This window comes from Acomys minous (assembly GCF_964271855.1).
Source record: "Acomys minous genome assembly, chromosome: 9".
Lineage (NCBI taxonomy): Eukaryota > Metazoa > Chordata > Mammalia > Rodentia > Muridae > Acomys > Acomys minous.
Window position 1 is genome coordinate 120,892,064 of NC_140490.1, and position 27,785 is coordinate 120,919,848.

Here is a 27,785-nt window from a genome sequence, read left to right on the forward strand (position 1 = left end):
ATTAGTTCTCCATGAGGGACTGACTTGCCAGGCCACAGGGGAAGAGGATGTGTTCAGTTCTGAAGCTGGGGAGGGTAGGTAGGGGAGCTCCCTTTTTCTGAGAAATGGGAGATATAGGGGAGACGAAAGGAGGCTGGGTCTGGGAGGTAAGGAAGAATGGGGGGTAGCACCAGTAAAATGAATGAATGAATGAATCAATCAATCAATCAACCAACCAACCAGGAAGTCAGCAACCAATTTATGTGAAGTCATGTTTTGCCAAAACGCATGGTAATTGAAGATGGAGGTGAGCATGCAGCTTGGAAAATGAAGCTTTAATCCCACATTAGTCGGGAATCCACTCCAACTGAGAACAACAGTATGTCTTGCCTTTGTCTGAATTTCTAGTGATCAGAGTTAAGAAAAGATGGTTATATTCAAGTAATTGACCTGAAATGCAAAGTTATTATTTAAATTTTGAAGCACCTACTTCTTGTAAAAGTCTTCCCGCCACAGCAGATGAGGTTAATAAACTAGATTCCACCTAAATGAATACAGTCTTTATCATGGATTTGGATATAAAGTCTGATTGAGGCATATGCTCTGGAGATTGTCCTGTGGGAAACACTGAGAAAAGGCACACTTATGGCTGAGAATAAAAACAAAACAACAAACAAACAAACAAACAAAATGCTACCATGAGAAGCAGGATTTTACCAATGCACTGGAATCTGAAATCATCATTTGTATGCCTTGGGTTTGCAAAGTCAAGACACTAAGGCTGGAGTTAGATTTCTGTCCCTTTGTCTACTAGATGCTTTTAAGGTTAATGATCAGCTGAGTGGTGACAGAACACAAGACCCCAAAGATTTATTAGATACAGTTCAGTCCCAAGAGTATCAGCACTCGATTGACTTTATAGCAGTAATTATTTTAAAGAGAGTAATACGCAAATGTGTTTCTACAAGGTCACGCTAGTTTCACAGTAATGAGGATACAGGCAATAGATTGACCCTGAAGTTACCTGGAATGTAGCTCTGAGGAACTACAATACTTTCTAAATGCTTATTACAATGCGTCTAAAAAAACAAGCATCCAGAAAACTCCAACATCAAGGTATGTATGGGAAATGTAGATATTAAAGAAACCGACTGAGCACCTGGAAAACAGACTGGACTATTGGAAAATATCACCATTCCTTACACTAGAGAAAATGAACAATGAAGTTGTAAATGAAGACTAGCATTTCACAGAATATATGTTTGGGATTTATATCAGATAATATATTTTAAAAATTTACTTTTTCAAAATTATACTTCAGACTTCACTCACATTTAATAAATACCTTAATTTCCCAATGTTTTTTTCTCTCATTGTGTAACCCAAGATTATTTCAGATTTTCCATCTTTGTATCTCAACCTCCTCTGTGCCAGGATTTACACTTGTATTCCACTATTCCTTGCAGCAAACATTTTCCTCAATTGATCAAATTTGATAGTATAGTATTTTTCATGCTTGTCTCACTTGATTATTCAGTACTGTAAATTGTTTCTTTCACACACAGTTTTGTCTTTATGCTTGTGGACATAACAAAGCAACATATGATATAAAATATCTCATCTAGAGAGTGATGAAGGCTACAAAGGCATTTGTAACTGTCGAGGATCTGTAGTAAAGCAAGCCTTTTAAGCTGGTCATAGAGGTTTCTATGAGGAGGTAGTTCCTAACAATCAAGGGAACAGATAAGTAGCAGAGAGCAGCACAGACCCAGAGCCTGTAAAACAGGAGCACTCCTGCCATAGAGGAGGCACATCAAGGCGGCCATTATGACTGGAAGAGTGTAGGAGGACAGGGCAGGGGACAGGACTGAAGATGTGACATGTAGAGAGGTTCACAGGACAAAGATGGGACATGATAGAGCATACACACTTTCTGTATGGTATTCCATGAAGGATTAAAAGCAAGTTGATGACATTTTTATTTTATAAACTAAAAACAGAACATTATCCCAGAGCACAAAAAGCAGAGCGGGCAGAGCCTTTCCATGGGGCCCTGGGATTCAGCTACACAAGATGGCCTGGTAGCACAGACTGAGACAAAGGCAGAGCTTGGGATGCACTTGACATGAGATATTAGTCTGCAACTGAAATATAGGTGGAAGGAAGAGATTGAGGTTTTTATCTTAAAATCTATAGCTGGGAATTCTCACAATTAGAGAGACGTTAAAAAACCGTATATGGGAAGATGGAGTTATATTTAGTCAAATGGTATACACTCATATCTAGACACTAGCCCACTAGACACTAGCCCAAGGCACATGTACCATGAAAGTCTTCACATACTAGGAAAGTGGGACAGAGGGGAGGACATCCTATTGGGACTCTAGGTGAGAGAAATAGGGGAAATAGAAGAATCCAGAGGGTCCTAGAAACCTACAAGAAGCACATTATGATGAGTGGATCTGGGTCCAGGAGTCCTGCTCAAACTATGACACCAGCCAAGAACAATACAGGCAGTAAACATCGAACTCCTACCCAGACCTAGCCAAGGGACAGGACTTTCTCCACAGTGGAGTGGAGAGTGGGACATGACTTTCACATGAACTCTGGTGCCTCATATTTAACCACGTCCCCTGGATGGGGAGACCTGGTGGCACTCAGAGGAAGGATCAAGAGGAGACTTGATACCCTATGAGCATATACAGGGGGAGGAAGTCCCCCTCAATCACAGTCATAGGGGAGGGGAATAAGGGGAAAATGGGAAGGAGGGAAGAATGGGAGGATACAAGGGATGGGATAACCATTGAGATGTCATATGAATAAATTAATAAAACATTTAAAAAATTAAGATAGATGTTGAATTTTCAAAATAGTATATAATCTATTTGGAACACAAATCTGTCCAGGACAATAAATATAGACTAGATAAGCATTGATTGTATTTGTCACATGGGAAACTATATAGCATTTTGATGTTTCTGTCTCTTCAATAATTATAAATGTTTTCTTCTCATTTTTATTTCACCTCACATGGTACTGTCTTTTCTTAGCAAAAACTCAGTATTAGTCCTTGGGCATGAAGCATAAAGTGAGCACTAGGTGCATAGAGGATGCATAATATACACCATCCCTAACCATTCAGGAAAAAGTGAGTTGAGATCCTTTCTATTCTGGAAAAATGTATATATTTTTTACTATTTTTAGAACTTTCCTCCCAAATAAAAATTGTAAATAAAGACAATGAATTATTCTTTTAGGACAAATCTTATACTCAAGGACATTAAACTCACCATATGTTTTGTGGAAGTTACACACTATTTCAAGTCTAATAAACTTAAATCAGATATCTATATTGTATGTGCCTGTATCAAAATCGGTGGTATCACAAATAAATTTTTAAACACAAGCTTTTATGTTTGTTGAGATAGCTTCCTGTAAAATGATACAATCTGCACTGGAAATTTATAACAGAACAAGTGGTTAAGGAAGCAGTAGATATTATAGGGATTTTAACTGTTAACAACTTCAGCCATACAGCCAATGTGGGTAGACTAGAAAAGGGGGAAACGCTCAGCTGAGCACGGCTTACCAAGAGGCTGGCCCGCGATGACTCTGGCGTTTTCTCCAGCCACAGCAGCTCTCGCATGGCGCTCACTCATGTACTGGACGAACGCGTACCCTTTATGAACAGAGCAGCCGACGATTTTTCCATACTTTGAAAAAATTGCTTCAATATCGACCTTCTTGACGATGGCTGTATTTAAGTTCCCGATGAAAACCCTGGAGTTGATGGACTTGGGGTCATTCTTATTGGTAACGTTGCTGGTCTGTGTCTTGCCCGTCATGGTTGGCTCACCTTGTTTTAATCCTTAAACAAACAAACAAAACATACTAATCAGAAAATAATATAAATAAATTCATAGATATCGCTGGTGTTGAAAGGTATCAAATTGTTATCTGGAAACAAATCCCTGAGTAGTACTGATCATTTTGTTTTAAAAAATTAGTAGTATAAAAGGTACACATCACTTGACTAAATCCTGTTGAAAAATTCTCATAATTAATTACATACAGTTGTTTTTTAAAATGTCTCAATTTTGTATACACTACTCAGCTCCAAATATGACTGAATGTTCTTCATTTGTTTTATTTTTAAGTATAACTATATTTGTTTGCTTTTTTTTTTAAAGGTACCGAATAAATCATTTTATTCTGTAAAAAGAAGCAAAGACCATGAAAGTACGCATGCGCTAGTCTAACGCATGCATCAGCAGAGGCATCCTGCGGTCAGAAGCCAACAACTCATCAAAGGCTATGGAACAGAAAAGAGAAAAGGTGTTAATATCAGGAGTGTGATGAGGATTATTTTTCCATAGGGAAAGAATAATTAGTTCTATTTATGATGTTAAATTGAACCAATAATATATCTTGCCACAGTTAAATGTAAACAAAAAGTCATATTCTGCTATGACTCATCAATACTCAAAATTATGCAGTAAAACTGGTGATTTTTCCCCTCAACTACATGTTTTAAGTAAACTCAATGAATCTTTCATTTGAAGGCATTATTTCTTTTCACATCATTATTAATTTTATTTGTTTACTTTTTAAAAATTTTATTAATTTATTTAGATTACAACTCAATTGTTATTCCATCACTTATATCTTCCCATTCCTCCCTCCCTCCCTCCCGCTTTCACCCAATCCCCCTCCCCTAGAGTCCATAGCCATATTTATTGGTTGTTGATGTTTTGCTTGGGCCCTTTTGCTTAGAGAAACCACTATGTGAAATAATAAATTTATGAGGATTACACTCGGGTGGGGTCAGTCTTTGTTGAAGCTGACCAATCTGCAGTTTCTTGATGATAGTTACAAACACTCTTTTAAAACATTGCAGCTATAAAATAACAACTGCAACAAAGCTTAAGAATAGTTTTAAGTGACACTTTTCATTTCATTCTTAATCTACTAGAAGTTTCAAAGCCACATACAGGATTTGCTTGAAGATTCACTCACTATGCATTTAAGTGTTTTTGAAATCAAGCACAATCTAGTAGTACTAAAATATTTCAAATAAAGCTATACATTACTACATCTAAGGTTATTATAACTTTACTTCAAAATAGGCCCTTACATATATCATTTTTATGAAGGTATATATAATAATCAAAACATTAAGCCATTTACATGAAAATTAAAGGAAATTATTAAAAAGAATGATTTTAAAACTGCCTTATATTATTCCAGCTTAGCTACATTTGACTTGCCCTTTCATCATGAAATATTCAAGCTAGAATTATAGAAATTAAAACTAATACTTTTTCCCTAGTCATTAAATTATACCTACTGCATAACTCATGACAAATTTTTGAAAATGCAAGAAGAATTAAAGTACATACTAAAACATCAGCTGCTTTGTATAATCTAGTATAGATTCCTTTCTCACTAGTACAGACCAATGTCAGTAATCTAAACTCCAGAAAGCCTGTTTTCATTTTATTGTTGTATGTCAAATGCTTTCTGAAGTACCATATCCGTGATATAGTCAAGTGTAAGCAATTCTTATGGCTGACATTTATTTTGTAGTCAGGGGCCTGCTGGTTAGGAAGTAATCGTGGAGACTTTTGGATGAGGTCACCTGGCTGAGGTCAGACTAATGATTTGTGGAACAATTCAATGTGAGGTTGCACTTCCACTCCAAGATCTCCTTATAAATGTCACTGTGCTACCTTTATACCATCTTCAACCAAATATATGATTCTCAAGACAAATTTAAGACATCAAATAGAGCTGAGGACAGAGTGTATGCCTTTATTCTCAGAACTGGGGACACAGTGACAGGCTGACCTCTGTGAGTCCCAGGCCAGCCAGACATAGCACATTCCTGGCCTACACAGAAAGACTCTGTAAAAAAAAAAGAAAATGTTGTTTTTGAGCATAATCAGGAATATGAAGCACTCTGAAATTTGTAGGCCTTTATCTCTCCCTTTAAAACTGCTTTGTAGAAAACACTATGCCTACATGCATGACAATGGCAGTTCTGTTGAAATTATCTGGATATCATGTCAACTTTTTTCAAAAATCTATCCTTGGACTGGTTGCCGTTTTCTTTTTCCTACACTTCTACTGAACTATCTAACCCGGGCACCTCTATTACGTAAATTTTTAGACCATCAAAGAAGGGCTCTCGCTTACATCCGTGATGATATAATGGCAACCAAATGTCTCAAATACCTACAAAAGCAGGTAACTATAAATGAAGCGTCTGTTACTCAGACAATACTTATGACTGACATTCATCTCCTAGGCAAGGATCTACTGGATGAGAGGTGAGATACAAGAACAATTCAGTGAGAGCTCCAACAGTGAAGAGCTGTGGCATCTGAAAGGAGAAGGAAGGCCATGGTTCATCCCGTGTGTCTGCCTGGGTAGGTGCACAAGGTACGCAATAGATGAAGATGGTGTGGACCACTGCGAGCACACATGGTAGACTCGCAGACACGAGCAGTCGGAAACAAGACTTCAATGTGTCTGAGAAGGCCACAAATGATGAAGTAGTCTTCTTGAGAAAAGAGCTATGCAGAAAAAAAAAGTGAAGTCTGTTGAGAGAAGATCCTGAATCTATGTTGATAGCTAAGACTGAAAAAAAAAAAGAGTCAGATGTCAGGTCATAATTATAAAGCTGTTGAAAAGCTGTAAGCTGGTGAATTAAAAGACCACGGATATTTGAGACTAAGCCAGGTTCCTCCCAGGAGCGGTAGAGGATCACCACTAATTCCTGGGTTGTTAAGATTAGAAGGCCTGGGCCTTGGTAATGGGCACAAATAATCCCTATTACTTTCTATGGGATCAACATTGCAAAAAAAACCAACCAACCAACCAACCAAACAACAACAACAACAACAAAAAAAACCAACCCAATATGTGTATCACCACAAACACATGAAAACATAATGATCAAGCTCTGCTACAACCCAAATGCTTTTCAGCAAATAGCATATACATTCTTTAAAAAAAAACCACAAACTAACAGAACTGGAATAATCAACCACGTAAGACTCGCCATCTTAAGGATGCAACTAAAAACTCCTATAGTTAATCAGTTTAAGGAATATTACTACTTACCAACAGAAAAAAAATTAAAGATGAATCTAATAAAATTTTAAAGATGAAAACTCTTATTTCTAAAGTTTGAAACATATTCAATGAATATATGTACATATATACATATATATATTACAAATAACAAGTCTCTGTGGGACAGGTATGTAAATTTAAGGCTGTAGAAATATGGAATATCCCAAATGTCGTAAAAAGGGAAAACACTGGGGGAAAAATGTACTAAGTAGCTTCGGAAAGCTGAGTGAATGGTATTGCACTGTTTATCATACATATATCCAGAGTCCTGGAGGAGCTAGCAGAAAATATTCAAAAATATGATGGTCCTCAATCCTCATAAATTTCATAAAAATGATAATATCAAAGATCTGAGAATCTGAATGTATCCTGAGGAGAAAAAATATACAAAGGAAACCACACGAGATGCATCATAATCAAACTGCTGAGAGCCAGTCTGAGGAGATGCTAGGCATTGGAAGCAAGCCTGCATTCTGACAGAGAAATGGGAGGAACAAAGACATCCCGTAATGATAAAAGAAACGTAAACTCTTCTCAAGGGAAACCCTTTTTTTCCTTTTGATCTTTAAATAATAAGTTTGCAGGGAGCCATAGGGTCTGTGAAAATGCTGTGAAATAAAATAAATTTTAAAAAAATTAAATTACTGTATTGGGGTTTGGTCCGGTTGCTGCCCAAAATGAGGAGACTCATTACATCCCAAAATGTTTGTAACATTGCCTAAGAACTTACTCCTGTTTGACCAATAAAAAGCCAACACACTCAGGATAGAGAGGTTCTTGGGAAAGAAGCAGTCAGAAACCGGCAGGGGACCTGAGGAAGGAAAGAGGTAGAGGAGGGCAAAGCCGGCAGCCGTGGGTGGAGGTGGAGGAAGAAGCACGCGGCCAGCATGGATGGAGCATCTGGCCCAGATGAAGCACACTAGCAAGTAGTTGGGATTATTGCTGGGAGGTAGCTCGATAGAAATTCTGAGAAGCAGATGACACGGGATTGGAGCAGGAGAAAAGGAGGTAGCTTAGGGGATTCACGTCTGCCCTGCCCCAGGTGAAGGATGGCTAGTTTAAAATAGAACAGATGTCTGTGAATTCATTGATGAAGAGTGGGCTAGAAAATACCACTGTAATAGTAAACTAGGCTAAAAATAAACATTTCTTAGGCATTACCTTTAAATTGACAGCAGCACTACTGTTGCCCCATAGAGCTTTGTGTGGAGTTTGTACCTACACTACCCAGAATAAATCTAATTAGTGTACCTGGATTCAGAGTTCTTGAAATATCACAAGCATAATTTGGGAGCTGAAATTTAGATGTTTTCCTTAATTTAAAATGGTTGCATTCTACTGGAATAATCCACTCAAAAGATTGCTGGAATTTTGAACTTTGAATCATGTCAACATATAATCAGAAATAATGATTACATATGCTTAATTCATTCTTAGAGAATAAATATGTTTTGAAACTTAAAATTTAGGGCTCTGGTGGTATTAGATATAGTTTAAATAAATAACAAATAAAAAGTCCAAACACTTACTATTAGGTAAGTACTAAAACTACTAATGATTTTCATTTTCAAAATAGAATGAGTCAATGAATCCTCTGGAAATCATGAACAGTGTAGTTAGAGTAAACAGGCATTTCATCTATACATGAAAGTTTTATGCTCAAAATCTAGCAAGATACATATAAACTAAAAGAGCTTTGGTGTGGTTTAGAGAAAATACTTTTGAAACAGACAAATTGGCACATGGTAAATCCATCCTTCCCCAAGGCTCAGTGGGCCCGATGCTGACAATCATAATTGCACAGATACTCATATGCTCACTGAATAAGGAGCAAACGACAACAACAAAAATACTCAGGCACTTTGGAGAGTCACCCAACAACAGCAATTCATCTGATATTCGTGAATTCAGAAAAGGGCTAAGAGGATGCATGAAAAAGAATAAACTGTATCACAAAGGCGATCACACGCTGCAGTCTAGAGCTCTTGTCAGTATTGCCCTACAGGTGCTACATATCAAGTACTGCAAGAGAGGAAAACTGAACATGTAATTCAGAGAAAGGAAGATAGATACAGAAATGGAAAGAGAAGCACGCAGCAGGCACACAGCTAGTTAGTGCCCATCATATGTGAGCGTGCAGCAGGCACACAGCTACTTAGTGCTCATCATATGTAAGCATGCAGCGCGCACACAGCTACTTAGTGCTCATCATATGTAAGCGTGCAGCGGGCACACAGCTATGTAGTGCTCATCATATGTAAGCATGCAGCAGGCACACAGCTACTTAGTGCTCATCATATGTAAGCATGCAGCAGGCACACAGCTACTTAGTGCCCATCATATGTAAGCATGTATAGGCACACAGCTAGTTAGTGCTCATCGTATGTAAGCATGTATAGGCACACAGCTACTTAGTGCTCATCATATATAAGCATGCAGCAGGCACACAGCTACTTAGTGCTCATCATATGTAAACATGCAGCAAGCACACAGCCACTTAGTGCTCATCATATGTAAGCGTGCAGCAGGCACACAGCTACTTAGTGCTCCTCATATGTAAGCATGTATAGGCACATAGCTAGTTCTCAGCACACTTAAGCAGGCAGTTGTTTTCTAAGGATTTTAAACTAGTCTACATATATTAGATTTTTAAAATTAAACTTGTTAGCATAAGATTACTTATATTCATTATCAGAAAACATGGGTGCAGATCTGAAACAAACTAATGTACTTATTTAACCTTATGTTGTTTAAGAAAAATAAGTCAAAGTAGTACCACAAAGCGCCGGATTAATTCTTTTTTTTTTTTTTATTTATCCACTTTACATCATGATTGTAGCCCCTCCCTCACTCCTCCTCACCGCTCTCTCCATCTTTCCCCCTTGCCCTTCTGAAGTCCTCAGAGAGTAGAAGCCCACCTCTCCTCCCAACTGACCGCAGCCTATCAAGTCTAACCGCCTGCATCCTCTTCCTCTGTGACCCGGTAAGGTACCCCGCCAGGGTGAAGTGATCAACTAGCAAGTAACAGAGTCTACGGCACAGATAGCCCCTGCTCCCATAACTGGGGGACCAGGATCCATATGGAGACTGAGGTGCCTATTGGCTACATCTGTGCAGGGGGCCTATATGTCCTCTCCATGCATGGTCTATGCATGGTCCTTGATTGGTACATCTGTCTTCCCATGCCCACCTGGGCCCAGATTTGTTGGTTGTGTTGGTCTTCTTGTGAAGTTCCTGTCACTTCTAGGTCCTTCTATTCCCCCAACTCTTCCATAAGACTCCTTGGGCTCTACCCAAAGTTTGGCTGTGAGGCTCAGCTTCTGCTTTGGTCCCCTGCTGGGTGGAGTCTTTCAGAGGATCTCTATCGTATGCTCCCGTCCTGTTCCCTCTTCAACCATTTCCAGTGTCTAATCTACTTGCCCTTCTGAATGAGATTTAAACACCCATAAGGTCTTCCTTGCTGCTTAGCTTCCTTAGGTCTGTGGATGGTAGTGTGGCTATCATCCATTTATAAGTGAGTATGTCCTTCTGAGTCTGGGTTACTTCACTCAGGATGATCTTTTCCCATTCCACCCATTTGCCTGAAATTTTCATGATGTTCTTGTTTTTAATAGCTAAATATTATTCCATTGTGTAATGTGCCACAGTTTCTTTGTCCATTCTTGAGTTGAGGGATATCTGGGTTGTTTCCAGTTTCTGGCTGTTATGAATAAAGCTGCTATAAACATAGTTGAGTAAATGTCCTTGTTATATGGTAGGAGCATCTTTTGAATATATGCCCATGAGTGGTAAGGCTAGGTTCCTAATTTTTTGAGAAAGGGCCAGATTGATTTCCAAAGTGGTTGTACAAGTTTGCACTCTCACCAGAAATGGAGGAGTGTTCCCATTTATCCACATCCTTGCTAGCATGTGCCGTCACTTGAGTAATTGATATTAGCCATTCTGGTATGTTTAAATGGAATCTCGAGTCATTTTTATTTGCATTTCCAAGATAACTAAGGACTTTAAGCATTTCTTTAACTGCTTCTTGACCATTATTCATCTGTTTAGCTCTGTAGCCCATTTGGTGTGTTGGTGTTTAATTTATTGAGTTCTTTATATGTATTGGACTTTTCACCCAAACACAAAAGAATGTACCTTCTCAGCACCTCAAAGAACCTTCTCCAAAATCGAACATACAGTTTGTCACAAAACAAGCCTCAACACATATATGAATACTGAAATCCTTTGTATCTTATCAGACCACCATAGACTAAAGCTAGAACTCAACAACAATGGAAGTAACAAAAAGCCTACACATACATGGAAACTGAACAGCTCTCTACTCAATGACAAGTGGGGTCTGGGAAGAAATAAAGAAAGAAATTAAATACTTCCCAAAATTCAATGAAAATGAAGGCAAAACATACCCAAATTTTTGGGACACAATGAAAGCAGTGCAAAGAAGAAAGTTCATAGCACTAAGTGCCTTCATTAAAAAATTGGAAACATTTCATACAAGCAACATGAAAGCCCTAAAAAAGAAGCAGAAACACACAAGAAAAGTAGATGGCTGGAAATAATCAAACTCATGACTGAAATCAATAAATTAGAAACAATGAGAATAATTCAAAAATCAAATAAACTAAGAGCTGGTTCTTTGATAGACAAGATAGACAAACCCTTAGCTAAACTAACTAAAGGGAAGAAAGACAATGTCCAAAAACAACAAAATCATAAATGAAAGAGGATCATAACAGACATCAAAAAATCCAAAGGATCAGTAGGTCTAAAAAGACTATATGCCACAAAATGTGAAAATCATGCACGATTTTGAAAAATGTGTTTTAGCTTCTTACATCACTGAAATTTTTTCAGCAACTTGTAAGAAATAACTACTTAAATCATGCTAAAATGTCAAAACAAAACATTTATAAAAGTATTTTAGGAAAAATATGTTGTTTGTTTGGCAGTGGAAAAGAAAATCACCAGAGGCTATTGGGTAGTAGCCCCTCTATTCCTAAAGATAAAGATCACATCTATAGTAAACAAGTAAATCTTAAACTTTAATCTGCTTTATGGAATAAGCCATATGTAGCTTCCAGTAAAGATTTGTGGAAAATGTAAATTTGAAGGATTATATATAAATAGCAGAGAAAAATGTAATCCCACTTTGAACACACATGAGATTTACAACTTCGTGTTTTATCAGTTTTAAATTCTTAGAAAAATATAAATTAAGAGAATGTCATTAAAATCTGTATTTCATATATCATTCCCTATTATTTGAACATTTTATTATTCTCTTGTCAAATAACTCTGTTATGCAAGACTTAAGGGGTTACATATAGAACTATACAGTTTTTCTATATACTTCTTGGCCATTTGTCTAATTTCTAATTTTCAAACTAAGTAAGCACAGATTGGCACAGCTAAAGCTCTGTAGGTGGGTGATATTCATCTCCAGGCATTAAGTACTTTCCCAAAGTGTTAAGAGTTCTCCAAGCATTGTCTCCAACCCATTCTTATCTGGAAATGTACAGAAGATATCTATGATCTCTTTTGTTAAGCAAATTCTTTATTAAAGCTGCAGAATAATGTTAAACATATGGATGCTTGAATAATCTATTATCTTCTTTTCTTTCTCTCTCCCTTTCTTTTTCTTTCTTTATCTAGTTCTTTCTTTCTATAGTAAATATAGATTATTTACTATCTATCTATTTTCTTTTTTCTTTCTTTCTTTCCTTCCTTCCTTCTTTCTTTCTTTGTGAAAAATGCCAGATAAAACGATTTAAGTTTTGGGTTACAGTAGGAGACAGTATAGTATAACATGGTGGTGAAGCCACAGCATTGAAAGCTTGAGACATTTGGTAGGCAGCTGTTCACTTTTCATCCAGTCAGAAATCATAAAAAGAGAAATGCATGAACTCTGGTGCGCCATTTTTGACCACTTCTCCATGGTGGGGAGGCCTGGTGGCACTCAGAGAAAGGATAAGCAAGCTACCAAGATGAGACTTGATAGCCTATGACCATATAAGTGGGGAAGAGATCCCCCTTGGTCATAGACCTAGGGGAGGGGAATAGGGTGAAAGTGTGAAAGAGGGTGGATACAAGTGAGGGCAAAACAATTGAGACGTAATCTGAATAAATTAATTACATAATTTAAATAAGAGAAATGCTTGTGCTTAAATAACTCTCTCTTTTTACTCCCTTTCACGGAGACTGGGAATCCAGCCAAATCAATGGTATTGTCCATACTCAGGGTAGATCTTCCCTTCGTAGTTAAACATCTGTGAACACTATTTCACACACAGACTTAGAGGCATTCCTCGTCAATAGTGTAGATGATTTTAAATCATAATTAACCATTACACTGGTCTTCTATGATTATTAAAGAGTTTGAGTGTTTTTAAGGAAAATTAAAGCATTACATATACAGCCTCTATCTTGGATGTTGGGTCTATGACTCAGTAAGATTGGCTGTTGAGCAAACATGAGGACTAGAGTTCATATCACCAGTAAGAGATAAGAATCCAGCTTATGGTCAGATTCAACTGTCACCCGAGCACCGTGGGGCACGAAGCTAAAGAAAATTGCCAGGGCTTACTGGCTGTCCACCTAGCTCCAGTTTCAGTGAGAGATCCTGTCTCAATGGAATGAGGCAGAAAGCAGGAAACCTGACCTCCAAGTTTGGCTTCCATATGAAGGGGAGTCCACACATCCACACATGTATGCATATACCACACACACACATAACACACAAGTGTTCACATGCAATACAAATGTATCTTGAGAAGTTAGCAGTCTTTTCATTCCGTTATTACATCTATGAATAACAGACACAGTAAAAATAAAATTTCATATTCACTGTTTTAAAATATTAATTATAGTCACAGTGAATTCAGAGTCTAGTAACAGTGAATACCTGTATGTCCCAGCTCCTGCATCTATGGGTAAGGGAATTTTATAGGAGAGGTGTCAAAAATATTCTAAGAGCCAGAATACAAAAAGGTCTACTATGAAGCAGTCTGCATAAGCAGCTGGGTAAGGAAGACAGGAACAAAAACAGTAGACATTTTAACATGGAAGGAGGAAATTTTTTTGGGTTCCATTCTGAGATAAAGAACAACAGAGAACTATTGACTCCCAAGAGAAGAAGAATTAACCTCTCTCAAGGTCAGCCTTAAGAACACATATACACAACCAACAGAAATGGACCCAGCAAGTCTGATCTATATATATTTTGTGCACGTGAGCACACATATCTATTGTAGTAATACTATGGTATAGAAAACTAACAGTTCAATTTCAATACCCCTCTTATTAACAAATTTATGTATAAAATTGTACAATATATTTTGTTTTAATAAGTGACTAATTAGCATAGAGTTGACATAATAAATTTCATATTTAACTCAGTGAATAGAACATGGAAAGTGTTTCAAAACAAGGCAAGTGATACTTCATGTATTCCATGACATTGACTGGTTTCTGTTATTTTACTTGTCAAAAAGCCATGAAACGTGAAGTGTTGTTTCTTTACTTTGTGAATGAGCAGCATTATCCAATGGAAAATAAATCTGTTTGAAAAGGCTCTTGGCCCTAAGATAGAATTATGCATTCAGAGTAATGTGGAGAAGAAACATTCAATACTACCTCCATTCTCTGAACACGCCATCTTTTATTTTAAAACTTTCTGCATATACTGCTAAAAAGGCCCATTATGGAAGAATTTAAAATTTAAAACAAAAAAATTATTAGGCTACTTAAAAAATAATACTATATAACTTAGTTTGTATGTAGTAAGCACAGCAACTTATTGTAAACCTTCCATTGGCTTAAGTACTTCCTCAATATTCATTTATAAAGTAGTTTTCTTGTTAGTGCCTCTTGCATCTAGAGTACGTCCAGTAAAATATAGGAGGGTTTTTAAGGAGATCCTGAATGCCACAATTAATCATGTGAGGAAGAATTTTAATCCAGCAACATGGCCACTCTGGCATGAGATCATATCCACAGACCTAGGTCTGTGCGACCAGGTTGGAATACAGATGGGCCCACAGTGTACACCTTTAAAGGCTCTGGCCAGAGTACAAACCTACCATTAGTACACACCTTTAATCCAAAACAATGACATCTAATTGAAGGGCAGACAAACTGATGAATCAGAGAAAGATTTGGCAGAATGAGTCAGAGATAAGATATTCCCCACTCTCACAACAGGGAGGCTACTTACGAGCTGTGCGAAGAGAGAGTCGGACAGCACAGTACAGAAGGAGAGTACAACACAGGAATACAGTACAGTTTGTGCCGTCATCACTGTACAGTTCAGTTCAGTTCAGTCTGGTGCACTACAGTTCATAGAGTTCGGAGGCAGCTTTTCTAAGCAGAGCCATTCAGTGAAAAGGCAAAAGGCGCCAATTAGAAGCTTGGAGAGGAGTTGTTGAGACAGAGCAGAGGAGCTGAGCCTGTCAGCCAGAGCTCAGAAAGAACTAGAAAGGCTGAGAGACTGAAAACCTTCTAGGCCCAGGTTTGCTGACTGAGGCTGGAAGCTGAATCCTTCAAGGGCCGGGCATGCAGAAGATCAGACTATATGGAGGCCTAGGCCGAGGGATACTTAGACAGAACTGATCTGGGCTAAGTCAGAGCTGTTTATTAGAAAAGCCTGGGTAAGGCCCTCATCTCATTATCCTACCTGAGGAAATAAAAAACATCTGCAACTAAGGGGGGTGGCTACAAACTGCCCGGGTTTCCTTTCCTTTATGGTTATATGGAGAGATGTCACTAATAAAGTATATTTCAGATACTCAGATATTATTCATTCATATTCTCTCTGTCTCTCTCTCTCTCTCTGTCTCTCTGTCTCTCTCTCTCTCCCTCCCTCCCTCTTTCTCTCTCTCCCTCCCTCCTAAGACTTCCCTGCGTACCCCTGACTGTCTGGAACTTCCTCTCTGCAGACGAGGCTGCCCTCGCACTCAGTGCTCCTCCAGCCTTCACCTTCTGAGTGCCAGGATTACAGGCATGTGCCACCACTGCCCATGCTCAGATATCATTTTAAAATCATTATCTAAAAATTTTGTCATTTTTATGCCTTTTTAAAAGTTTAGTTTCAGTAATAGCTTGTAGAAAACACAATTTTGTATCCACCTTTTCCTGAGTAACTACTCAGGAGTAAATGGTTTGGCATTGATTACGCTCATGAGGTTTAGTGAGGCGAGAATCAAGACAGAAATGCTGTTATTATGCACTTGTAAGTAATCTATTATATGATGCCAGCGGTGGAGAAATAATAAGAGGATAATCCTTTCACATACACTGGAATGGAGATTGGCTACAGTTCCCAAACTCATTCACTGAATAAAACATTTCTCTCCATCTTAAATTTCCAAGCTATTTGAAGCTGAGTTTCAGGAGCTTAAGCATTGGTAAACACACAGGAAACTTTCACCCAGTTTTAGTTAATAGGTCCTTTCTCTTTTTTCCTTTGTTCAAACTGCCAGTCATGACAGTTCCCTCAGGAGCTAAGTGTTGGCCCTGTGTGATTTCACGCCGGCTCCTGATCTGCTGGCGGAACGGAGCAACTTACAGCCATTGCTATGTTGTTCTGGCAGACTATCCCGGAGCCAAAGGTCTTAAATCCCACAACCAGTTCCCTGACATCTTTGCTTCTTGTAAACCATCTTTGTGTGTGTCTGTGCATGTGCGCACACATGGATACACACACACATGCACACACACACACGCATGTGCTTGCAAGCACATCTGTGTTTTCATTATTTATCTATGTGTATTTATATATGATAAAAAAACTAGGGGTTTACAATAATACAGTCATATAGTCAAAGTCAAAAACTTCTGAAATTTAAATAGAGAACTATTGGAACTCAGGTACAGTGTTCAAAAAGATTCAGATTTAGGGGTATTTTAGATTTTTAAGTGAGCAAAACTCAGTTGATGAAGTTTATACAAGAATTCAAAAATCTGCTTAACACTAGCACCCAAAATTTGATCTGATACATTTCCTATTTTAATTCTTTTTTTATTAAATGCTTTTTACCTATACATTTATATTATTACACATATACACAATTAACTACCTACAGCAAGAAGAACACAATCAGGATTTATATACATGTTACATTCTTAGTGTTTTGGCTATTTGTATTTGGCAGCCTTGGAAAAAAAGGCTTTTTCTATCTTGAAAGAAAAGGTTTTCTATCTTGGTGCTCCTAAAATTCTGAAACCATCTTTTTACAATATTTGGGATGGAGAGTCTACTTCTGTAAATGTGAATGTTTAGCAATTACTTTTTTATGTCTGTAGATCCCATTTACCAATCCTTGAATCTTAACAGTATGAACATAGACCCACTGCTTACATATATGCACCTCGCTAAAGGAGATTAGGTCATTCCCACTGCTTACATATATGCACCTCGCTAAAGGAGATTAGGTCATTTCTTAGGGGAATAAGTTCTACCACTATTGAGGAAAGAACTTATGAAGACACAGATTTTACTTTTCCTTTGCCTCCAGCTGTCTAAGTTAAGCCACAGTTAAAAAAAAAAACACTTAAGAGCTATGGAAATTAAAAATTGAATATATTCTATATATAGCAGATACAATGTTAATATATTTTATATCCATTTATAAGCTTAGTGTGGCTTAAGATTTAAAAGCTGTTTTAATCTACAAGTAACAGTAAAGAGAGTGACACTAACCACGAGATAATTCTACTACCAAGTGGCATAGCGCACTGGGCACTTGTAGTCTGCACACAGACTCTTGCTGCCTTTTAACACTCGCGTAATCAATGGCATATCTTTTCCTCACTTGCAGAAGAGAACCACTTTCAGTTTTAAGGATGCTTTGTTATTATGGTTATACAAGCAAAAGTTCAAATGCCAGGTCCACCTTTTCCCGGGCGAGTAGCTTTAAGAGTCTATTGAGCCTCTTTGATGTGAACCTTCTATGATTTAGACATAGCACTTGTTGCTATGCCTTTGGGCATTTAAATAAGCTAGAGTATGATCTTGGCACATAGTAAGTGATCAAAATGATAGTATATTGCGACTATAGATAGTATAGTGCGACTATAGATAGTATAGTGCGACTATAGGACTATAGATAGTATAGTGAGACTATAGATAGTATAGTGCGACTATAGATAGTATAGTGCGACTATAGATAGTATAGTGCGACTATAGATAGTATAGTGCGACTATAGATAGTATAGTGCGACTATAGATAGTATAGTGCGACTATAGATAGTATAGTGCGACTATAGATAGTATAGTGCGACTATAGATAGTATAGTGCGACTATAGATAGTATAGTGCGACTATAGATAGTATAGTGCGACTATAGATAGTATAGTGTGACTAGATAGTATAGTGCGACTATAGATAGTATAGTGTGACTATAGATAGTATAGTGCGACTATAGATAGTATAGTGCGACTATTCATCTTCATTGTCAACTTGATGGAATATAAGATCATCACACTACAGGTTATGGCGTATTTGTTTGTTTTTCTAGAAAGGATAAACTGAAGAGAGAAGACGCACATGGACTATAAGCAGCACCAGTCCCCAAGCTTGTGTCTGGGACTGAGTTAAAAAAAGAAAAAAAAGACAAATTTAGCTAAGCGCCAGCATTCATCAGTGTCTGTTTCCTGCTATAGCTCCCTCAAGTCCTTGCTACCACCCCCTGCACACTGCAGCTACAGTAACTCTTCCTTCCTTACATTACTCCTTATCAGGTTACTTTGTCACAGCAACAAGAGATTTAATTGATCCACATAGCTATTTATTCAGAACTAGGGTAAAAGAGGCGTCCATGCTCTCAGTATTGTTTTGTTGTTGTTGTTTTGTTTTGTTTTGTTTTTAGATTTTGTATTTATTTTATGTAGATGAGTGCTCTATCTGCGTGTACACCTACATGCCAGAAGAGGGCATCAGATCACATTATAGATGGTGTAGCGAGCCACATGCAGTTGCTGGGAATTGAACATAGCACCTCTGGAAGAACAGACAGTGCTCTTCCCCACTGAGCCATCTCTCCGGCTCTCAGTGATGCTTCTTTAACTAACGTGTCATTTGTTCTGTTCATACATTTGTTAAAAAGGAATCTGTCCAGGTCAGGCAATTTTCTGACAATTTTCTGTAGGTTTGAATACTAATTCTTGATGTTTTTCATGAGTTCCTATCCAAAAACCATTTGAAAGCTCCTTTGGAGATACGGTATAGACTGCAGTAATATTTTATATGAGGTTATTGAAATGTTGAAGAGATTGTTGTGAATCGGTTTTACTGAAAGGTGCTTTATAGAATCATACAGAGTCATTGGTTGATGGTTGCTCTTTGTTCTTGAGCAGTTAGCATTTGCAAGTATCTTGTCTTTCACATTGCAATCTACCCTTAGTATTTCAGTGGTGTGCAAAATAAAAGCACAGTGTCATAGAAGTTTTGGTATTTGATTATGTATAAACATTCTTATAAACATTTTATGTTTTTTTTTTCATGATCTCATAAGTCTTGATTTTTGCATGCAAAGACTTGGAAAATTTATATGAGAACCAGCATGGATAGGTAAGTTTCATGTGGAGTGTGCTCTAATGGACTCAAATAATTATCATCAACAGGTGATGTGTGTGTGTATATATATACACACACACATTCATATGAAAATTTCCTTCAAAATATATATATATATTTCCTTTAGCAATTGAGATACTACCATATAGTACCTACAGGAATGGTCCAGAGAATGTCAGATTCAAGAGATTGCCAGTTTATTGTAGACTGTCTTTCATTATTTATTTGCTATATTGACAGTTTTCAGTTCCTATTAGCTTCCGACTCTATAAGTTCTCTATGTGGGTAAGTTCACTCCTACCACAATAAAACTGGCTTCCAGTTTAAAAGTGCTGGGATGGGACTGGACCCATGCTTCAGTGGTGAAGGGCTCTGGCTGCACCTCCAGAGCTGCCAGATTCAGTTCCCAACATTCACGTGGTGGCTCACAACTGTCTGTAAGTCCAGTTCTAGGGGATCTACAGAACTCTCATCTGGCCTCTTGGCAGTGTGCACGCACATAGTGCATATATATATATATATATTTGTCTATTATATATAGGCAAAAATAGCCATAGACCAAAAAATTAAAATTAAAAAATAAAGAATTTTTAAAAATAAAATAAAATAATAAAGAATTTGCTAAGGCAAAACAACATATGACTAAGAGATTTGTGTCTCTCAGGGCAACATGATACCTGGAGCACCAAACCAAGCTTGAGAAAGTCCTATGATTTACACTAGGGTGTGTGGGGCTGGGGGGCAGCACCTGGGGATGAGGAAACTTGCCCTGGTATACGTTAGAGAGGTCCTCAGTTTACTACCTGCACAGAGGACTTCTATCATTTTGTCACATTAAATAGACATAACTTTTGCTTGATCCATTATTTTTTATACAATTATCACTGGAGAGTCTCAAAGTAACCCCTACATACTAATTATTTTCATAACATATTACTATATAAATTGTCAAAGATTATAATATGGGAAAATTTACATAGTTCTAAAATAATTTCTGCATACTACATTTTCATTAAAGAAATTAACTGCTTTGGCTAGTGAGGTGAAAACAATTTTGTAAGGGTTAACTATTTATACATTTGATTTTTAACTAATTATAGGGGAAACCGTATAAAAAGAAATAGCCATCGTTTTCAATGCCCATATAGTAGATTTTAATGACTGTCAAAAATATTAACGGAAACAAAGATTGTGAAGTAAGGGAAAAAAATCCTTGTGGCAGGTTAACATTTATGAGAGTCTCAGTCATAACTCGGAGCTGGGAAATAGGTTTTTCTTCATTGCGTCAACAGAAAATTTATTCCCTCTTATAAAGTCTATATCGAGATTGTTTCTTCTTCTTCCTTATATACCAAGCTAGCAATGTCCTTTCTGGTACGAGCAGCTAAGTCAAGCACAGTGGCTGCTCTGTGCCGAAGAGGTGGAGGACTCCATCTGGCAGACATGAGCGTGTTTGCGAAGGGGGGGGGGGCGAGGGGGGAGGGGAGCAGAAGCACACTGGAGACTCAGAGAAATGCAGGATTACCTGCCACTATTACCTAAAACTATTACCTAAAATGCTCTGATTTTAAACAGTGTCAAAAGCAAAATAAGCTAAATACTGAATTAAGACATGAACAATGCTCATTTCAAATGGCACTCGCTATTTGAAATGACACACAAAAACATACACTCATTCAAAAAATACATTATCGCCAGGGTACACAATACACAATACAGGGAAGTAAATGCTATTTTAAAACGAGCATGAAGTGGTTTCCTCTAATAAATGAAAGAAAATGTTTCGTTTTGCTCCAGCAGTTTTCAGCATAATTGTGATCACCAGGTAGCTATTGTTTACTTAGTGTTTCTGAAGTGCATTTGACAAAAGAAAATTGACTATCACTTAGGATCATAAACACAAGCCGTAATGGCCTCAGCTTTTGAAGGATTTATACAGAAGAGTGCAGGTGTAGCAAGCACATGTGTACATTTTTAAAGCATGAAATTCCCAAAGCCACAAGGTCTTTAAGGCAGTGCTGATGTTCCCTTCTGTCTTCATATGCAGGAGGCACATTGGCTGATGAGTCTTAGGGCGCATTCCTCGAGGTCTTTAAAACACTTACATATAACGGCTAGGTCTTGGGCTCCATCTGCTAGAAGAGCCGGGGCTTTCGCGAGAAGCCTCTCATCTATTGCAATGCCCCTACCTGTTAAACTCCGTCTCTTTCTGAGGCAGCCGACTCCTGTACACCACATTTCACACACGACAGGAACGCTACTCAAAAATCTTCCTTAAGGGCACTCAGTGCTTACTCTCAAATCAAGATAAAAACTGAAATTGATGATTTAATGTACATGTTACTCAAAAATTCACAAGATGAAAGTTACACTCCACAGTCATAGCTTTAACAGCTGGGATTGTTGGGAGGTAAATTAGAGGAGAGTATCCTCACGAGGGTGATGAGAAACCTTACTGAAAAGCTGAGTGGGCTAGGGGAATGGTAGCTTGTTGTCCTAGCATAAGGACCTGAGTTAGGACACACAACACCAATTAACAAGGTAGGCTCAGGGGCATGCACCATACTCCCAAATAGAGAGAGGCAGTGTAGGGGATCTTTGGAACTTACTCACCAGCCAGTGATGCTGTCATAGGAGTTTCAGTTTTGCGGAGAGACCTCGTCCCTTTGTTCAACTTCTGGCCTCTCTATATAATCTCACACACATGCATACCCATGAACATGTATAACACACACTTGCACACACACACGCACACACACACACGCACACACACATTTAAAAAGAAGTTGAATGGAAGGGGCTATTCTCCTTTGCATGTGTGTCTGGCTCCAAGGAGAAGGCCATATTCAAAGTGCCATTTGGGAGGCCAGGCCATGGGCGTCACAATAAATCAAACTTAAGAGCCTTGCCCATGGACATCCTAGACTCTAGAAACAAATGGCTATTCTTTATAAATTAACTACTTTCACATAGCTCATTATAGGAGGACAAACATATAAGCCAGAATCTCTTTTTAAATCACTAACATGTTGGGGCTTACAGCAATGCATTACTCAAGAGCTTAGTACATTTCATAATTCTCAGAACACTCTCTGTGAACTGCAATTGAAAAGTATTCCATGTGGAAGCAGCATTTCCCTTTCCCCCTTGTAAGACTTCCAAGAGCCAGCCTAGTCTATTGAGACCTGCATAAATCTGGAGCCCAAGGCCCACAGATATATCACACATCAGTTCCTTGAAGAATTAGAAACGTTCTAAGTTATATTTTAGCTTATATGACTATTTAAAACACAAGCCACATCACTCTTGCTATTTCTCTGTGTGTAAAGGGGCTGTACAGTATTGCTGCTATCTTATAAAAAAAGAAACTAAGGTTCAAAACTGTAGAAGAATTAATGATAGCAGTGGGGTTAAGCCCAAGTACAGTTGACTTGACAATGCACTCCTTCAATTTGAGCTGCATCTTTGGGTAAGCAGCAAGGTGAACTCAGCTTTGGTTACAATGTGGTCTCCATCTCTTGGATGAGAAGGTACCTACTCATAAATTAGCAGGTTATTTTCTTCTTGTGTAGAAACTTAAACTTTATGTAGTACAAGAACTTTACCCTGTGAGATATTAATTATTTTTAAAAAATCAGTGTTTCTGAAGTATCCTTTCATGTGTCTATGGTGTTTTACCTAAAATTTTCCTGGAACTCATCTTTCCATTATGATAGTAACAAGAGCACATTGCCCAGAACACATATGGTTTATATGTGCTGACATAAATTCTTTGACGCTGGCGAATAAGGTGTCTAATCCAGTAAAGGCACATGCTACCAAGCCTTACAACCGGAATTTATTTATTTATTTATTTATTTATTTATTTATTTATTTATTATTTTTGCTTTACATCCTCAGAGCCCCATCCCTCCTCCCCTCCCATCCCTCCTCCCCTCCCATCCCTCCTCCCCTCCCAGTCCCTCCTCCCCTCCCAGTCCCTCCTCCCCTCCCAGTCCCTCCTCCCCTCCCAGTCCCTCCTCCCCTCCCAGTCCCTCCTCCCCTCCCAGTCCCTCCTCCCCTCCCACCCCTCCTCCCCTCCCATCCCTCCTCCCCTCCCATCCCTCCTCCCCTATTCCTCAAAAAAGAGGAGCCCAACTCAAATCCACCCCAGGTCATCAAGTTGCACCAGGACTGAGAACATTCTCTTCCCCTGTGGCCTGGCAAGGGAGTCCCAAGAAGGGGAAAGTGATTAAAAAAAAAAAGCTGTCAACAGAGTCTATGTTGGAGAACCACCCCCCACCCCTTACTAGAGGACCCACACGAAGCCTGAGATGCTCACCCTGCCTACAAGATGCGCAGGGATAAAGATAGAACAGATAGAGCAGAGATTGAGAGAACGTCCAACTAACACCTGGCCCAACGCAAGACCCAACCCCTTGGGAGAGAGCTAACCCCTGACATTATTAACCGTACTCTGCTATGTCTGCAGACAGAAGTCAAGAACAGTTGTCCTCTGAGGGGATCCACCCAGCAGCACTTCGAAACAGATGGTGAGACTCAAAGCCAACATTGGTCAATGCATAGGGAGAGTTGGGAAAAACTGGGAAGAAGGGAGAAAGGACCTGGGGCAGACAGGACCTCCACAAAAAGACCAACAGAGCCAACTAACCAGGCCCCAGAGGTTCTGGGTGAGATTGACGACAACTGGAATTTGACCCCGATGACCCATATGGCGGGAGGAGAGAACTGACTGCCCAGAGCTGTGCTCTGACTTGAACCAGGCCACGGCATGCATATACACCCCCATTACAACACACAAAGTAAATACATGCAATTTTTAATTACTGGAAATAAATACACAATTTTATGCTGACTCTTGTGAAGATTAGCCATTATTCTACAGGAGGACAAAGACTTTGAAAAGGCACACTTAATTTCCCTCTTTCCTAAGGGGTTAGTGTTGTGTGTCTAAGACGTGGGCACTGGAAATATTCACAACCTCCTTACTGGAAGCTGTCAGATATACTAGCCTTATTCCTAGTCCCAGCCCTGCCATGAGAGGTAAAAACGAACCTCTCTTAGCTCTGAAATCACTCAGGCTCCTCTCCCCAGCCATGGAGCAAAGGCACAAACACAAACTCTGCGTACTTAATGAGACTTGATGAGCCATCCTTGATAGCAAATTAATACACTTTGTACTTGGGTAGACCTTTTTATTTCCTCCTAATTACAAGATGCTAACCATATGCCACAAGCTAAAACTGCAGAGTGAATTCCAGCTATGGTTTCTCTGCAATGTCTCAATATAGAATCACATATTTAAAAGATTTCAAAATTGAGGCGGAGACAATGGCTCAGTGGTTAAGAGCACTAACTGTTCTTCCAGACAACCAGGATTTGATTCTTAGTATCTATGTAGTAGCTAAAATTCCAGTTCCAAGGGATCTAATTACCTCTTCAGATAAGCATATGGTGCACAGGCATAGCTACACACCTACACATATTTTAAGTAATTAACTAAATTTAATTAATTAACTAAAAAATTCAAAATTGTCATTTTATAATTTAATAATTCATTATAATTTTTAAAAGGTCCTTTGTTCCCCAATAATACATGTTTCCATTTTTAATGTATTATTACACTTTTCCACAGCTACACAAAGAAAAAAAATCAAACATGTCTTCACACTCAAATAATTGCATTTTTATATTTGCAGGGAGAGAGAGGTTTGAGTATAGCATCTTACTCATTGCAAACCTGCATTTATGAGTGGTTTTTTAAAAAAAAAACAGAAGGTAGGACAAGGGATCTGCACAGCAGAAGTAATAGTTAACAGTGCAGAATTCACCATCATTAGTTAGCCAGGTAAATGGGAATGACTCCCAAATCTGCAGTGTGTTCTAGTCACTGCTCAGAGGACATGGACCCCTCTAGGCAAATGCCTGCTAGATTACAGTCACACTGTGATCATATACACACACACACTTTTGTTATATGTTGTTATGCCTAGTCACGGGTTTCAGATGTAGGTTTTTATATTACCTTTGTTACACTCAGAAGACAGGAAAATACCTGTCATCCTGAAATTTTATTTGTCAGGCATTATAGGCTAAAAAATTTCAATAAAAATGATGCTGAAAATTAATGATCCTCAAGTGAGCAGTATAAAAATATCAGTACAGAATTTCTATCAGCACAGATTTTTTAAAATTCTGAGTAACAATTTAAAGTGTATTTCAACAAAGCTGAATTAGTCCATTGTGATCCCAAATAATATTGTTTACCTTGAATTTCAACTTTTTAATTCCAATAACATTAAGATAAGAAGTTTATTCCCCAAGTAAATCCATTTATAGCAAAAATATTTCCACATCTCCAAAACAAAACTACAATAGTTCACTAAACATCTTCTCATTAGTAGTTTAGAAAACTAAAGATTTGAGTTTTGAAGTTCAAGATAATTAATGACAGATACAGATTTGAAAACCCATTATCTATTAGGAAATTACAGATATGGAAGCAGTAACCTAATATTAAGAGCATAGGGCATAATATAAAGTGGCCTTAGTTTATGTATAGCACCATTTCCTGTCAGCTGTGCATGTCTGAGAGCATTACTTAGCTCCCTGAGCCACTCCACTAGAAACACTGGCCATGGAATCATATTTAGAGACGCAGGAGTAGAGTCTTCTCCAAAGCACTTGCTTAATGAGGGTGTCGGGGGCAAAAGAAAGGTCTGTTTGATCAGAGGCTAAAGGAACACTGCTGAGGCTGAGGTGCAGAGCATGACATCAGAGCATGGCGTCTTCTAATGTCACCACCAATTTGACACATGTTGAGCTTGTCCATGCTACCATCATCAAGGTAATTGTGGGGTTCCATGTCACAATATGTTAGAAAATATAGAGCATATTTTTTAAAAGATTAAAAGAGCATCAAGCAAACTTAGTAAGTATAAATGTACATGAGTAAAACTTCCAGTAAAAGCCAAAGAAATATGGTTTATATAGCTGAAGTTTCATTTTCTTGAAGAATATCAGAAATCTATCATACTAAATAAAGGGGTTTTTGGTGGGGCTTTAGTTGTTTCTGTTGTCTTTTGTTTGTTTGTATGTTTTGGTCTTTGCTTTGTTTCATAAAAACTGGTGCTGTTTCTCACACACACCTAAAGCACATGCAATGACAGTGTCTTTGTGTAAACTCCAGGGAAGATGGTCACTTACAGGCTCCTGTCAACGTTATTAAACCGAATCCCAAAAGTAGTAAAAGGATGACTTGATCAAGTTTGACAGCCAGAATTGAGACTATTGTTTTATATCATCTTTTCATTCCAAACAATTAAAAGTACGTATATGTGAGGTTGTATATTCTCAACTTAGTCCTGTCAACAAAATTAATTCTTTGACAGAACTAATTATTTTGAGATTAAAAAATCCACTCAGCAGGGACAGAAATTACACTTTTACATGCAGGCTCAGTTTGCAGGCCATGTTGCCAGAACACCCAGCATCACATTTAATTTCCATTAGTGAGTCCTGTCATTATTCTAATATGATTACACAGTCTTGTAAAATGTCCCTTTTTATGAAAGGCAATTAATTTTCATTTAGTAACATTTCACATGCCAAATATTTAGAAGTGACTCGGAATAAAACAGGTTTTCTTCGACAAATATTCACAGCAATCCTGATATCAGTATCAGACTGGACATGGGAGTAAAAATGTAGACCTGACTTTGAAATGCCACTATTTCCCCTAGACTGATCAGAAATAGTCACCCAGCAGAACGCCAACAGCCAAAGAATGCTTCTGGTACAAGGGGGTGTGGGCTGAGGTCTTAGAGGGTGGCCCTTTAAGACAGTGCATTTAAGATAGGTCTATATGGGAATGCAATAAGCATGTGGGACGCTGTCTCATCAGACCTGATTACACACTGATTGTCGATGCGCTAGATTATTCATCCTTGATTATCAGTAAGGTTACCAGATGCTATAAAGCAAAAGAGCAGAAAAAGGTTTCCAAAATAAACATTCACTTTCTGAGACACCGAAAATAAGCTACTTCCAGCATTTATAAAATTAAACTTTTAAATATTTGCATTTTCATTTTATG

General features: G+C 38.1%; 1 protein-coding gene across 5 annotated transcripts in view; it reads right to left on the reverse strand.

The window, feature by feature from the left end:
- RALYL (RALY RNA binding protein like) overlaps window positions 1-27,785 on the reverse strand; it is a 651,644-nt gene that overhangs the window by 363,199 nt on the left and 260,660 nt on the right. For all 5 annotated transcript variants that reach the window (XM_084796699.1, XM_084796698.1, XM_084796700.1 and 2 more), the window contains exon 2: window positions 3,569-3,847. In XM_084796699.1, the coding sequence (XP_084652825.1) occupies window positions 3,569-3,824 (256 nt within the window). In that variant the 5' untranslated portion in view covers window positions 3,825-3,847. The remainder of the gene's footprint in view (window positions 1-3,568; window positions 3,848-27,785) is intronic.